This window comes from Oncorhynchus clarkii, chromosome 16 (assembly GCF_045791955.1).
Source record: "Oncorhynchus clarkii lewisi isolate Uvic-CL-2024 chromosome 16, UVic_Ocla_1.0, whole genome shotgun sequence".
In the NCBI taxonomy this organism is placed as follows: domain Eukaryota; kingdom Metazoa; phylum Chordata; class Actinopteri; order Salmoniformes; family Salmonidae; genus Oncorhynchus; species Oncorhynchus clarkii.
This window is the reverse complement of record NC_092162.1, coordinates 24,284,532-24,298,040: the sequence shown is the minus strand read 5'-3', so window position 1 is coordinate 24,298,040 and position 13,509 is coordinate 24,284,532. Positions and strand designations below refer to the sequence as shown.

The 13,509-nt window shown below is 40.9% G+C and overlaps 1 protein-coding gene across 1 annotated transcript in view; it reads right to left on the bottom strand.

Annotated features, from left to right (window-relative positions):
* Positions 1-13,509, bottom strand: part of LOC139367289 (guanylate cyclase 2g) — a 63,823-nt gene that overhangs the window by 38,111 nt on the left and 12,203 nt on the right. The window contains exons 4-5 of the mRNA XM_071105513.1: positions 8,828-9,176; positions 2,970-3,094 (exon numbers count right to left, since the gene is read on the bottom strand). Of these exons, the coding sequence (XP_070961614.1) occupies positions 2,970-3,094; positions 8,828-9,176 (474 nt within the window). The remainder of the gene's footprint in view (positions 1-2,969; positions 3,095-8,827; positions 9,177-13,509) is intronic.

Sequence of the window (13,509 nt, the reverse complement as noted above, 5' to 3'; positions counted from 1 at the left end):
GTACATTAGCCATTTACTTGTCTAGCCATTTAAATGCATGAGCAACTAATAAAAACGAGTTTAACTTTCTTTGACTTTTATAAACCAACAGTCTAGTTGCATTACATCCCGTAATTACCCCGTAATTACACCGTAATTACAAAATGTAAAAGTGGTGCGTGCATATGTATTCACCCCCTTTGCTATGAAGCCCCTAAATATGATCTGGTGCAACCAATTACCTTCAGAAGTCACATAATTAGTTAAATAACGTCCACCTGTGTGCAATCTAAGTGTCACATGATCTCAGTATATATACACCTGTTCTGAAAGGCCCCATATTCTGCAACACCACTAAGCAAGTGGCACCACCAAGCAAGAGGCACCATGAAGACCAAGGAGCTCTCCAAACAGGTCAGGGACAAAGTTGTGGAGAAGTACAGATCAGGGTTGGGTTATAAAAAAAAGTCGAAAACTTTTGAACATCCCACGGAGCACCATTAAGTCCATTATTATTATTTTTTTAAGAATATGGCACCACAACAAACCTGCATAGAGAGGGCCGCCCACCAAAACTCACAGACCAGGCAAGGAGGGCATTAATCAGAGAGGTAACAAAGAGACCACAGATAACCCTGAAGGAGCTGAAAAGCTCCACAACGGAAATTGGAGTATCTGTCCATAGGACCACTTTAAGCCGTACACTCCACAGAGCTGAGCTTTATGGAAGAGTGGCCAGAAATAAGCCATTGCTTACAGAAAAAAAATTGGCAAACACGTTTGGTGTTCGCCAAAAGGCATGTGAGAGACTCACCAAACATATGGAAGAAGGTACTCTGGGTCAGATGAGACTAAAATGTAGCTTTTTGGCCAGGGACTGGGCCATCGGCAGGGACTGGGAAACCGGTCAGAATTTAAGGAATGATGGATGGCGCTAAATACAGGGAAATTCTTGAAGGAAACCTGTTTCAGTTTTCCAGAGATTTGAGACTGGGATGGAGGTTCAACTTCCAGCAGGACAATGACCCTAAGCATACTGATAAAGCAACACTCAAGTGGTTATCAAAAATGCACGTCAGGGAAAGCCTACATGAAACACAGACCATGTTTTAAGTGGTTCTAAAATGAATGGTGAAAAAATGATTGGAACCATTTCCGTGTTTGACCGTTAGGTTTTATGGGTATTATGACACGTCCACTTTGGGGCTCTATAATTATATTATAAGACCATTAGAGGTCCCCCTTGAGCTGTCATCCTGCCAGCAGTTGACATGCGTCTTGAATAACCTATGGTTGCTAAACTATGACTGGAGTAGGGTGAGGTTTTCCATAAATGCTGATCTTGGGTCAGGTTTTCATTTGCATTTCCCCCCATTAATGGAGGGCTAGGTGAAACTGGAGGGCGCACAATTCAAATAAATAATCATAAATATTATGTATTTTAAATATTTATGTACATATAAGTGTCTTATATCGACTGAAAGCTTAAATTCTTGTTATCTAACTGCACTGTCCGATTTACAGTAGCTATTACAGCGAAAACATGCCATGCGATTGTTTGAGGACGGCGCCCCACATCAAAATATTTCTCCCCTGGCACAGGTTTCATACATTCACCTATAACGATAAAATATTCACTTACTTTTTGAAAATTGTCCTCTGATTTGTCCCAGCTATAACATGTACTATCGTTTTGTTAGATAAAATCCTTCTTTATATCACAAAAAAGTATGTTTAGTTGGCGCCATCGATTTGAGTAATCCGCTTGTTCAACTTGCAGAGAAAGGAATCTGAAAATCTACCCCTAAACTTTGTTTCAACAAGTCAAAATATGTTTATATTTACTCTGAATTGTAATCAAACTATAATATTTATTTCGGAAAGAATTATGTTCAATAGGAAACCGATTTTAGCAGGTGCGTAATGTCTTCATGGCACGCGCAAACATACATTTCCAAGACTGTATCCCTCTCCTTAAATTGTTATTTGTTATTTGTTTTTGAAGTTACAAGCCTGAAACCATGAACACAGACTGCTGACACCCCGTGGAAGCCATAGGAATTTTCAGTATGACCTTTCTCTTGCCTTTCTAAGAGGATGGTCTCTCAAAAACAAAATCTGGTTGTTTTTTCTTTGGATTTTCTCCTACCATATCTATTGTGATATACATTATTTTAATATTTCTACATACTTCAAAAGTGTTTTCTTTCCAATGGTAACAGTTATGTGCATTTCCTGGCTTCAGGGCCTGACGAACAGGCAGTTTACTTAGGGCACGGGAGGTGGAGAAAAAAAGAGGCCTAAGCCCTAAGAAGTTTTTAAGGTTAGGATTGGGGGAGGAGATTCTGATTGCTGATCCTAAATCTATACATAGGGTGTAAACATTGACAATAATACAGAGCACGTTTCAGAAAATCCTCAGCCTCAAGGTCCAGGAGTTTTTCTTCTGATGACATGATCTGGAGCAGCCAAAACTAACCTTTTATAGGTACACTGTAGACACACTACAACTTAGAAAATTTTAATTAACCCTAACTTTAGCTAACCCTAACTGTGGCATCAAGCTACACACTCACGCACAATGACACTCCAACACACACACATTCTAACATGCACACACATTTATACCAACTCTACACACACGTACACACACTCTAATACAATCATAATTTATGCTGCTGCTTCTCTGTTTATCATATATCCTGATGCCTAGTCACCTTACCCTTATACATACATGTATCTAGTTCAATCACTCCATGCACATTGCAAATATGGTGTTGGAACTGACCCTGTATATAGCTTCTTACTTTCTCGTGTTCTTCTTATTTTTTATTTGTTGTGTGTTTTTGTTCTACCTTACGTTATTTTTAATGCTACATTGATTTTGATTAATGCACTGTTGGGTTTGGAGCTTGCAAGAAAGGCATTGCACTATATTTGTGGACGTGACATTAACAACTTGAAACTTGAATTAAGAAAGGCTTACTCACCAAATTGCCACTGACCTCAAAATGCTGCAGAAGGAAAAAAACATACTCTCCAGCCATTAGGTCTTGCCTCTCCGCCTCCATTAAAAGGTTAATTGCATCCTCAGCGTTGGTCATCACCACAATCACTAGGAGAAGATGGGGAATTATGGTTTCGGTAACTTAGGTTTCAGTAAGCATTTTTGGACAGTTTCCTTGACAGATAAAACCTAGTCCTGGACTCAATGGTGCTTTTAATGAAATTCATTCAGAATTCAGAATGCATTCAGAATGCTTTTTAGTTCAGGACTAATATTAATCTGTTTCTGGGAAACCGGCCCACAACTGGTTGGTGTAGGAGCTTCGTCTCGCAAAATGAATAGTAGCTACTTCGACGGAAAACTACGCTCAGTTGAGGTAGCGGTGGTTAACAGTATAACAAATATATATATTTTTTTTTTTGGTTGGCAAGTGTTCCTTAATTGTAGTTCGGGCGGTAAATTTACTCGTGGCACCACAGTAAATGTACTCTTGGCAGTACTCACAGTTCAAGTGTGGTTCATGTCATCAGCGTTAACCAGTAATCTTTCTTCTTTTGATGAACGTGTGTGGGCCCTTGAACCCAGCCTTTTTTCCCTCTTGTCGTGCCTTTTGTATAAGTGGCCACAGCTTCTCCCTGGCAGTTTGATCCTATGGTATCAGAGCCTCTGGTGGCCAGAATACGTCACATGCTTACAGTTGGATTTTTGCATGGAATCGACACTGAATTTCACTTTCAGCGTTTTCAAGTCTCTCACAGATGAGATAAGATGTTACAGTCAGCTCCCGTACATAGCTTAACAGTCCGATTCTGGTTGTTTTTTCTCAGTGTTTCTGTCCACTGCTCTTTCTCAGTATTTTTCTCATTGACATTCACTAGCTGAGCTACACATTGCACTTCACTCTGTTTCACTTTAATTGTCCCAATGAACATGTCCTCATTTCCTGCTGTTATCCCCCTGTCTATGCTGTGAACCCTCTGGTTTTCTGCCCGTGTGTGTGTGCTTGAGGAGCACTTTTTGGCACAAGGATTTTTTCCTGTAACATACTTTGCATATCTGACCATATGCTGGACACTTTTTTGGTTCATGTTTGTATCCACAACGTGAGCATTCTCCCTGTGATCTCTCTTTTACTAGCTGTGCACAGTCTTTGTCTTCGCCATTTCTGTGTTTTCTTTCGCTAATGCAACTTGTGAAGCTCGACTTACTCATGAAGCATTCTCAAATGTCTCTGGCTCACTTCACTAGCACGGCAAATGTCTATTGCTCTAGCTGGCAGGAGATCTGGTTCTCTGAGTAATCTGCCTCGCACTTGGTCATTTGTGATTCCACACACAATTCTGTCCTGTATCAGTGACTCGGTATGTTGTTAAAACATAGTATTTTGCTTTATTTTTTTAGATCAGTGACACAAGCATCAATTGACTCTGTCCTTGTACTCTCGTAAAAAAAGATATGCCTCAGGTATGTCAAAAAAAAATTGGGGCTCACAGCACATTCGGAAACGCTCTTTTAATACATCCAAGTCATCTACATCACTGTCAAAATTGAATAGATTGATTGCATCTTCTCCGGCTACGTGCAGGAATGTGGCACATTTCACTTTTTCGGATTTCTCTGTGATGCCATTGGCGATGATATAAAGGTTGAATTTCTGCATCCACACTCCAATTTCCCTCTAGGTTCAGAGTAGATGGTGGTCTCATTTGTTCCATGTTTTGTAATGTTGAGCTTTCCTTTGTATTACTTTTTAACATGACACCACGTAATATATTAGCACACTGAGGCAGGGTAACAGCGCCACCCTCAGGCACTCCAGATAAGTACATGTACAGTGCATTCAGAGAGTATTCAGACCCCTTGACTTTTCCATATTTTGTTATGTTACAGCCTTATTCTAAAATTGATTGAATAAAATGTTTTCCTTGTCAATTTACACACAATACCCTTTAATAACTAAGCGAAAACAGGTTTTTAGAAATGTTTGTAAATGTTTTTAAAACAAAACAGAAATACCTTATTACATAAGTAATACTCAGGTGCATCCTGTTTCCATTGATTATCCTGAGATGTTTCTTTATTGGAGTCCACCTGTGGTAATTGAAATTGTTTGGACATGATCTGGAAAGGCACACTCCTGTCTATATAAGGTCCCACAGTTGTCAGTGCATGTCAGAGCAAAAACCAAGCCATGAGGTTGAAGGATTTGTTCGAGCTCCGAGACAGGATTGTAACCAGCAAAAAATATAGATAGCATTGAAGGTCCCCAATAACACAGTGGCCTCCATCATTCTTAAGTGGAAGAAGTTTGGAACCACCAAGACGCTTCCTATAGCTGGCCTTGCGGCCAAACTGAGCAATCGGGGGAGAAGGGCCTTGGTCAGGGATGGCTCCAGAGTTCCCCTGTGGAAATGGGAGAAACTTTCAGAAGGACAACCATCTCGGCAGCACTTCACAAATCAGACCTTTACGGTAGAGTGGCCAGACGGAAGCCACTCCTCAGTAAAATGCACATGACAGCCCGCTTGGAGTTTGCCAAGAGGCACCTAAATGACTCTGACGATGAGAAAGAAGATTCTCTGGTCTGATGAACCCAAGATTGGTTAGACTGTAAACTCTCCTTCCAGACCCATATCAAACATCTCCAATCCAAAGTTAAATCTAGAATTGGCTTCCTATTTCGCAACAAAGCATCCTTCACTCATGCTGCCAAACATACCCTTGTAAAACTGACCATCCTACCAATCCTCGACTTTGGCGATGTAATTTACAAAATAGCCTCCAATACCCTACTCAACAAATTGGATGCAGTCTATCACAGTGCAATCCGTTTTGTCACCAAAGCCCCATATACTACCCACCATTGCGACCTGTACGCTCTCGTTGGCTGGCCCTCGCTTCATACTCGTCGCCAAACCCACTGGCTCCATGTCATCTACAAGACCCTGCTAGGTAGAGTTCCCCCTAATCTCAGCTCGCTGGTCACCATAGCATCTCCCACCTGTAGCACACGCTCCAGCAGGTATATCTCTCTAGTCACCCCCAAAACCAATTCTTTCTTTGGCCGCCTCTCTTTCCAGTTCTCTGCTGCCAATGACTGGAACGAACTACAAAAATCTCTGAAACTGGAAACACTTATCTCCCTCACTAGCTTTAAGCACCAACTGTCAGAGCAGCTCACAGATTACTGCACCTGTACATAGCCCACCTATAATTTAGCCCTATCAACTACCTCTTTCCCAACTGTATTTAATTTATTTATTTATTTTGCTCCTTTGCACCCCATTAATTTTATTTCTACTTTGCACATTCTTCCATTGCAAAACTACCATTCCAGTGTTTTACTTGCTATATTGTATTTACCTTGCCACCAAGGCCTTTTTTGCCTTTACCTCCCTTCTCACCTCATTTGCTCACATTGTATATAGACTTGTTTATACTTTATTATTGACTGTATGTTTGTTTTACTCCATGTGTAACTCTGTGTTGTTGTATCTGTCGAACTGCTTTGCTTTATCTTGGCCAGGTCGCAATTGTAAATGAGAACTTGTTCTCAACTTGCCTACCTGGTTAAATAAAGGTAAAATAAATAAATAAAATAAAAAAGATTGAACTCTTTTGCCTAAATGCCAAGCATCTGGAGGAAACCTGGCACCATCCCTAAAGTGAAGCATGGTGGAAGCAACATCATCCTGTGGGGATGTCTTTCAGAGGCAGCGACTGGGAGACTAGTCAGGATCGAGGGAAAGATGAACGGAGTAAAGTACAGAGGGATCCTCGATGAAAACCTGCTCCAGAGCAATCAGAACTTCAGAATAGGGTGAAGATTCACCTTCCAACAGGACAACGAACCTACACACACAGGCAAGACAACTCAGGAGTGGCTTCAAGTCCCTGAATGTCCTTGAGTGGCCCAGCCAGAGCCCAGACTTGAACCCGATCTAACATCTCTGGAGAGACCTGAAAATAGCTGTGCAGCAACACTCCCATCCAAACTGACAGAGCTTGAGACTCCCCAAATACAGGTGTGCCAAGCTTATAGTGTTTTACCCAAGAACACTCCAGGCTGTAATCGCTGCCAAAGGTGCTTTAACGATGTACTGAGTAAAGGGTCTGAATACTTATGTAGATGTGATATTTCATTATTTTTTTGTAATTTTTTTTGCAAAAATGTCTAAAAACCTGTTTTTGCAACGTCATTATGGGGTATTGTGTGTAGATTGATGAGGATTTTTTTTATGAACAGAGTGGACAAAGTTTTGTAGACTTTACCCTTTGCAAAAGTTTTTATTTTTTTTAATCGTGCTTGGCTCTGCCCACCTCCTTGCTTGTTCTGCCCACTATGACTACTTTGTTGCCATTGGAAACGACAGGCTGGTTTAGCTATACAAGTCTTTGCTAACATTAGCTAACGTTAACTAGCTACCTAGCTAATCAAAATATCTGTTTGCATTTATTGATTTACCTCAGCTTGAATACAACCATATAGCTAGCTATCTACAGTAGCCTAGGTTTGTTCGCATACACTTCTTATGACTGGCAGCCTGGTGAAAGCAGCTGTGTTGTTGCTGAGCAACCGACCCGGTGTTAGAACTCTGGGCTTCGGCTAAAAAATATGTTAGCATTGTCAGAAATGCTACAAAAAGGTAGCACATCGTTGGTTCTTAATGGACAGAAATGAGCAAGTAAGAGCAATAAATTATACATTTAATCAAATCTGTTGCCCCTACAAACGTATTCGGTCCAAAAGGTCCGCAAGTCTAATGGTCACTTTATGGACGCTGTAGTCTCGTTCTCATCCAATGCCTAAACATTGAATTAATTCTGGGCACAAAGTTGTCTGAGAACCCTAACATGCTGACCACACCGCTCGCGCGTATGTTGATTCTGTCCCCCCACACCTGACGTGATCATGACGGGTTAAAATATCAAAATGAACTCTGAACCAATTATATTAATTTGAGGACAGGCCGAAAAGCATTTATGGCAATTTAGCTAGCTAGCTTGCTGTTGCTAGCTCATTTGTCTTGGGATATAAATATTGGTTTGTTATTTTACCCAAAATGCACAAGGTCCTCTACTTCAACAATTAATCCACAGATAAAATGGTAAACCGAATTTGTTTCTCTCCTCCTTCCTTCAGGCTTCTTTTTCTTCTTTGGACTTTATATGGTGGTTGGCAACCAACTTTACGGTGCATTACCACAACCGACTGGAGAGTGGACCGCAGTTCATATTTCAATCACCCATGTGGGGTATATGCTCCTAAAAACCAATGAGAAGATTTGAGAGGCAAGACTTGCAGCGCATTGAGCATCACAAATAGAACCAAGATCTATTTTAGCACCCGGCTACGCAGACGCGTGCGTCAGCAAGTGTAGGTGCAATAATTGAATAACATGTATGTGTACATTTATTTTGCAAAGCTCGCTCACGCGATGCGCGCAGTGTGGTCAGCATGGAATGCTTAACGGCCCTGTTAAAAATCCAGTATACGGTTCTTGGTAATGGATGGATGGCTCATGACGAGAGGTGAGAGTGTATTGTGTATCTCCAATCAAGTTGATTTGCTAATTTTGATTGAGATTGGCGTCATATTGGCTTAAATATGATGGCAGGGAGATCTGAATTTAACATTGAGCTTCAATCGATGCCTATGTAATAGAATAGGGAGATAATGCAAGTCTTCAGGTCTATAGCAAGGTTACTCATCATGCAAGCATAGTTCATCAGGCCATCTGCAATACAAACCCACTTACCACATTAAAAGACACTACAGCACTATATAACTGATTAACTGAAGTAACTGAAGTAATAGAGGAGGAACATTTGTTTGCTTACCTCTTGCCACTGTCGAGATGTACTTGACATTCCTGTGGACAAGTTCCATGTTGCTGGTGTCAAACTTAACACTTGCTGTTACGGTGAGTTGAGCTCTGAGCTGATCCTCGACAGACTTCCATAAAGCATCGACTTTGTCCCAAGTGTTTGAATCTAGCCCCCCTCCAATCAGAGCCACATGGTCCCACCCAAAATATTGCAGTGTCCTAACTAAGACCTCTCCACTTCTTTTAAGGGGGGGCACAACTTTGATGTAGGTATCGTAAATGGCAGTGTTGTCCATCTTGGAGGATTGTCCGACAAAGCCAAACATTGGGATGTTCCAAGTAGATGCAATAAGACCGGTGACCTGTAAAACAAAGAGTAAAATTATTATTATATTCATAAACATTGTTCATGGTTGCCCGTGCAAAATGTATACATTTTAAAGGATACTACAGTGCCTCCAAAAGTGAATACATAGTCATTAGGGACTGTTCGATAATTACTGGGGGGAAGGGGGGGGGGTCCAAAATAGTGTAGGGGGGTGCAACATGTTTTTTTACTTTGTGGAGGGTTGCGTGTTTTTCTTTTGGGCACAGGGGAGGGATGTGCATTTTTCCCCCGGTTTAAAATTCACAGTTTTGCAGGTTTTCCTATATAATTTATTCCAACCTAGCCAAGTTTACCCATATACTTGCATACCTTGGTTTGACCATTAGAAAGTGTTCTCTGGGACAAGTGTTCTGTCACCGACAGGTCCATTGTTGAATTCATGAATTTATCTGTTTCTCATGTAGGCTACATTTATAATGCATCAGTACTGCAATGTACTGCACCAATGCATCACCACCAGCCTATATGATCACATTTGTCCTACACCAGAGCTACACACTCTGGCCATTCAAACTTCCCAGCCAGTTCATTGCCAAAGACTCAACAAACAAGGGTACGTCTTGTCCTCAAACATTAGTTTTAAAAATTCCTCAAAATAAGTGACCAAACTATAGGCCTATTCAGTGCTATTCAAGTCCAATGCAACCGTTTTATCGCAAAATCAAATGGTCAAAAAGAAACAAAAGTAGCTTCTTAGCAAAGAACAATTTCTCAAGTAAGAATTTTGCGTGGACTTTTTGGGAGTGGTCTGAGTGGGGAGTGGAATACTGAAAACTAGCCGTTATTTGCAGAGAGGTTTTGAACCTGGTGATGTCACCAGGCAGGCCAAAACTACATCCCACCAATACAGGCTGAAATTTCTTTTCAAACAGTTCTTACACTTAAAGGGCATTATCATAATTTTCCAAATTTCACAGTATTATTCCAACCTCATAGTGTGGAAAAATATATAAAACACAGGTAAATCTAGATTTTTACTGTGCTGGACCTTTCATTTGCAAATTTGGAGGTGCAGGAACACAAAGTAAGCACTAGAGGGGTTGACCTGGGGGTTCAGAGGTACCGGAATGCATGAGAAAAAAAGTTACCAACACAATGTTCAGCAGACAAATCACATTAGGCTACAATCTATGGTAGACTTACTGTAATGGACAGCAATCTCTAATGTGCATTTTAATTCAAAGCTTTTTAGATATTACTACAAAACACACATAAACCCAAAATTCAAGCCTGAACCTACCGGAGTTCTTCCTACATTAAAAATATTTGATGTGTCCATGCCAGAATGAGAAAACATGATTGTGCCGTTATACAAATTACAAAGAAAAATATAAAAGGCCATAGATTTAGAATGTCTTTGGTAAATATTTAGTCTGCTGCAAAAATAAACAAACTCCAGGAATCATTTTTGACTGTGAACTCTAGTATTATATTATGCATATACTGTATGGAATGGTTAGGTTCTATCTATGAGCATAGCCACGGGAAGGGTTGTTGCAGCACCCCCTGAAAAATCTGAATGAAAAAATGACAATCAAAATGGTTGTTCACATAAGTAGTACACCGAGCCTTTAATAGTCCTGTATTAGTGGACCGATATATCCGTCTGCAGTTCTGTACACAATAAGCGTTTTCTAAACAGTTTCTATACATTCTATAAACATTCATATATCAACCAACATTTCTTCTATACATTTTCCGTACAATAACAAAATGGCTCTGACAGGTACATCATACAAATGAATAGTTTCCATTGTTAAAAGTAAACCAAGCACATAGGAGCTACATGTAAAACGCAGGACACTTAGCCTGAATTAACCCCCCCCATCCCCTCCCGATGCAATATCTTGGCACGACTGAAGACAATGTTGATAACATTATGATTGATACATATATTTAATCCATTATACTATGGGTATCCTTTGCAGCATATCCTATGCAGCAAATTCGTTTGATTTTACAGGATAGTAATGGTGCATGAAGCAACTATGGAATGTGGTAGACTAAAGGTGTCTGTTTTGCAGGTAGCCTAGCAGTTAGAGCATTGGGCCAGGAACTGAAAGGTTGCTGGATCGAATCCCCAAGCTGACAAGGTAAAAATCTGTTGTTCTGCTCCTGAGCAAGGCAGTTAACCCACTGTTCCCTGGGCGCCTGAAGACGTGAATGACGATTAAGGCAGCACCTCTCTGATTCAGAGGGGTTGGGTTAAATGCTGGGTTGGGTTAAATTTAGATATGTATGGGACAGTTTTCAGATTTGATCTGACATTTTGAAATTCACTTCCTTATTAGAAACTGTAGGAGAGAGTGGGGTAAATTGAGATTTTTTTTACATTCAGCATCCCTCCATCAAGGGAAATATATTATTATTTCTAACAAAGATATCTACGTATACACTGAGTATACAAAACATTAAGAATAACTGCTCTTTCCATGACATAGACTGACCAAGCAAATCCAGGTGAGAGCTATGATTACTTATTGATCTCACTTGTTAAATCTAGTTCACTCTGTGTAGAGGAAGGTAAGAGACAGGTTAAAGAAGGATTTTAAAGCCTTGAGACGATTGAGACATGGATTGTGTATGTGTACCATTCCGAGGGTGAATGGGCAAGACAAAAGATTGAAGTGCCTTTGGGAATGTCCTCGGTTGCATCACTCAGTACCGAGTTCCAAACAGTACCCGAGTTCCAATAACTGTTTATGAAAAGAGTTCCATGGCCAAGCAGCCGCACACAAGCCTAGGATTACAATGAACAATGCCAAGCGTAGGCTGGAGTGGTGTAAAGCTCGCTGCCATTGGACTCTGAAGCAGTGGAAACTTGTTCTCTGGAGTGATGAATCACGCTTCACCATCTGGCAGTCCGACAGATTATTTTTGTATTTTTTTTGTCCTGTCCAGACCGGCGATATTTTTGGGTTGATTTTTGTTCTGCTCTGTGAAGGAAGAAACCACATGGAAAAAGTGGCAAGCAAGTTAGGTCCAAAAAACAGATTCCGGACGGTCCGGACCTGATCAAATCTGAACCAATCATAGATGTCTTTGTTTTAGCCACATCAAGGCCACTCCGGACCGGAACAAATCTGATTCAATCATAAATGCCTATATTTGGTTCAGACTTGGTCCGGTCTTGATTTCAACATCCACAGACGTCCGGTCCGGACCAGCCTATTTGGGCCAAACAAAGACGTGTATAATTGTTTCAGATTTGGTCTGGTCAGTACAGGGCTTGATTTGTCCAAACATAGACGTCTATGTTTGGTTAAGATTTGACCCGGGCCCAGCCAGCCTTCATTTCAATGTCCACAGACATCCGGTGCTGACTGGCCTATATTTGTCTCACCCTGGGGATCTAGAACCATTTGAGTGCAGCGTTGTGTGTGAGTGGCGGCCAGCTGACTTGGGTCACTGAGATCTTTTGTTGTCTGTCGTCATTCACAGCACCGTTCTGGAAGATATGCCACCTTATTTATCTTCTCTGCCTCCTGCAGTATATGAGAGAGAGAGAGACCATGATGCCAGTCGGCAGGCATTGCCACGGGCACCTGCAGTGGCTTCAGCTGCTGATGGATGGAGGGTGTCAGGGCTGACACAGAGGGCATTTTTGCATACATGTAGGTGCTGTTAAGCTAAACCACCTCTTCCACTACTTCTTGAAATATTTGAGGTACACCTTGTTTCCATAAACCTTTCCATATTTCACTGTATTCCCCTCTTCGTGTGTAAACCTACCCGTGAGTGGCATGCTGTTGGATAGGGTGACATAAAGGGGGGACTTGGCTATCTCCTATTTCTGTACCGTGAGGCATGATGTTCAATTATCACCCTATATAATTTTGCACGCCCAATTTTTCAGTTTTTGATTTGTTAAAAAAGTTTGAAATATCCAATAAATGTCGTTCCACTTCATGATTGTGTCCCACTTGTTGTTGATTCTTCACAAAAAAATACATTTTTATATCTTTATGTTTGAAGCCTGAAATGTGGCATAAGGTCGCAAAGTTCAAGGGGGCCGAATACTTTCGCAAGGCACTGTATTTCGCTGTTTCCACAAAATAGTGTGAAATTCACATAAATAAACACCGTACATAAAGGCGAGGGGTACTCAAGTAATATTTGATAAGGTCCAGTCACACAAATTTCCTAGGTGGCAAAGGTTCGAATGGATAATGTTGTTTATTGGCATAGTAACAAACCATCACCACGCAACCCATGTGATCCCAAACTATACACCCCTGTTTTTGGAAGGGAGAACATTTTACCTTCATGTGATACCAAGTGTCGAAGCCGGACTAAGTCTGCGTTTT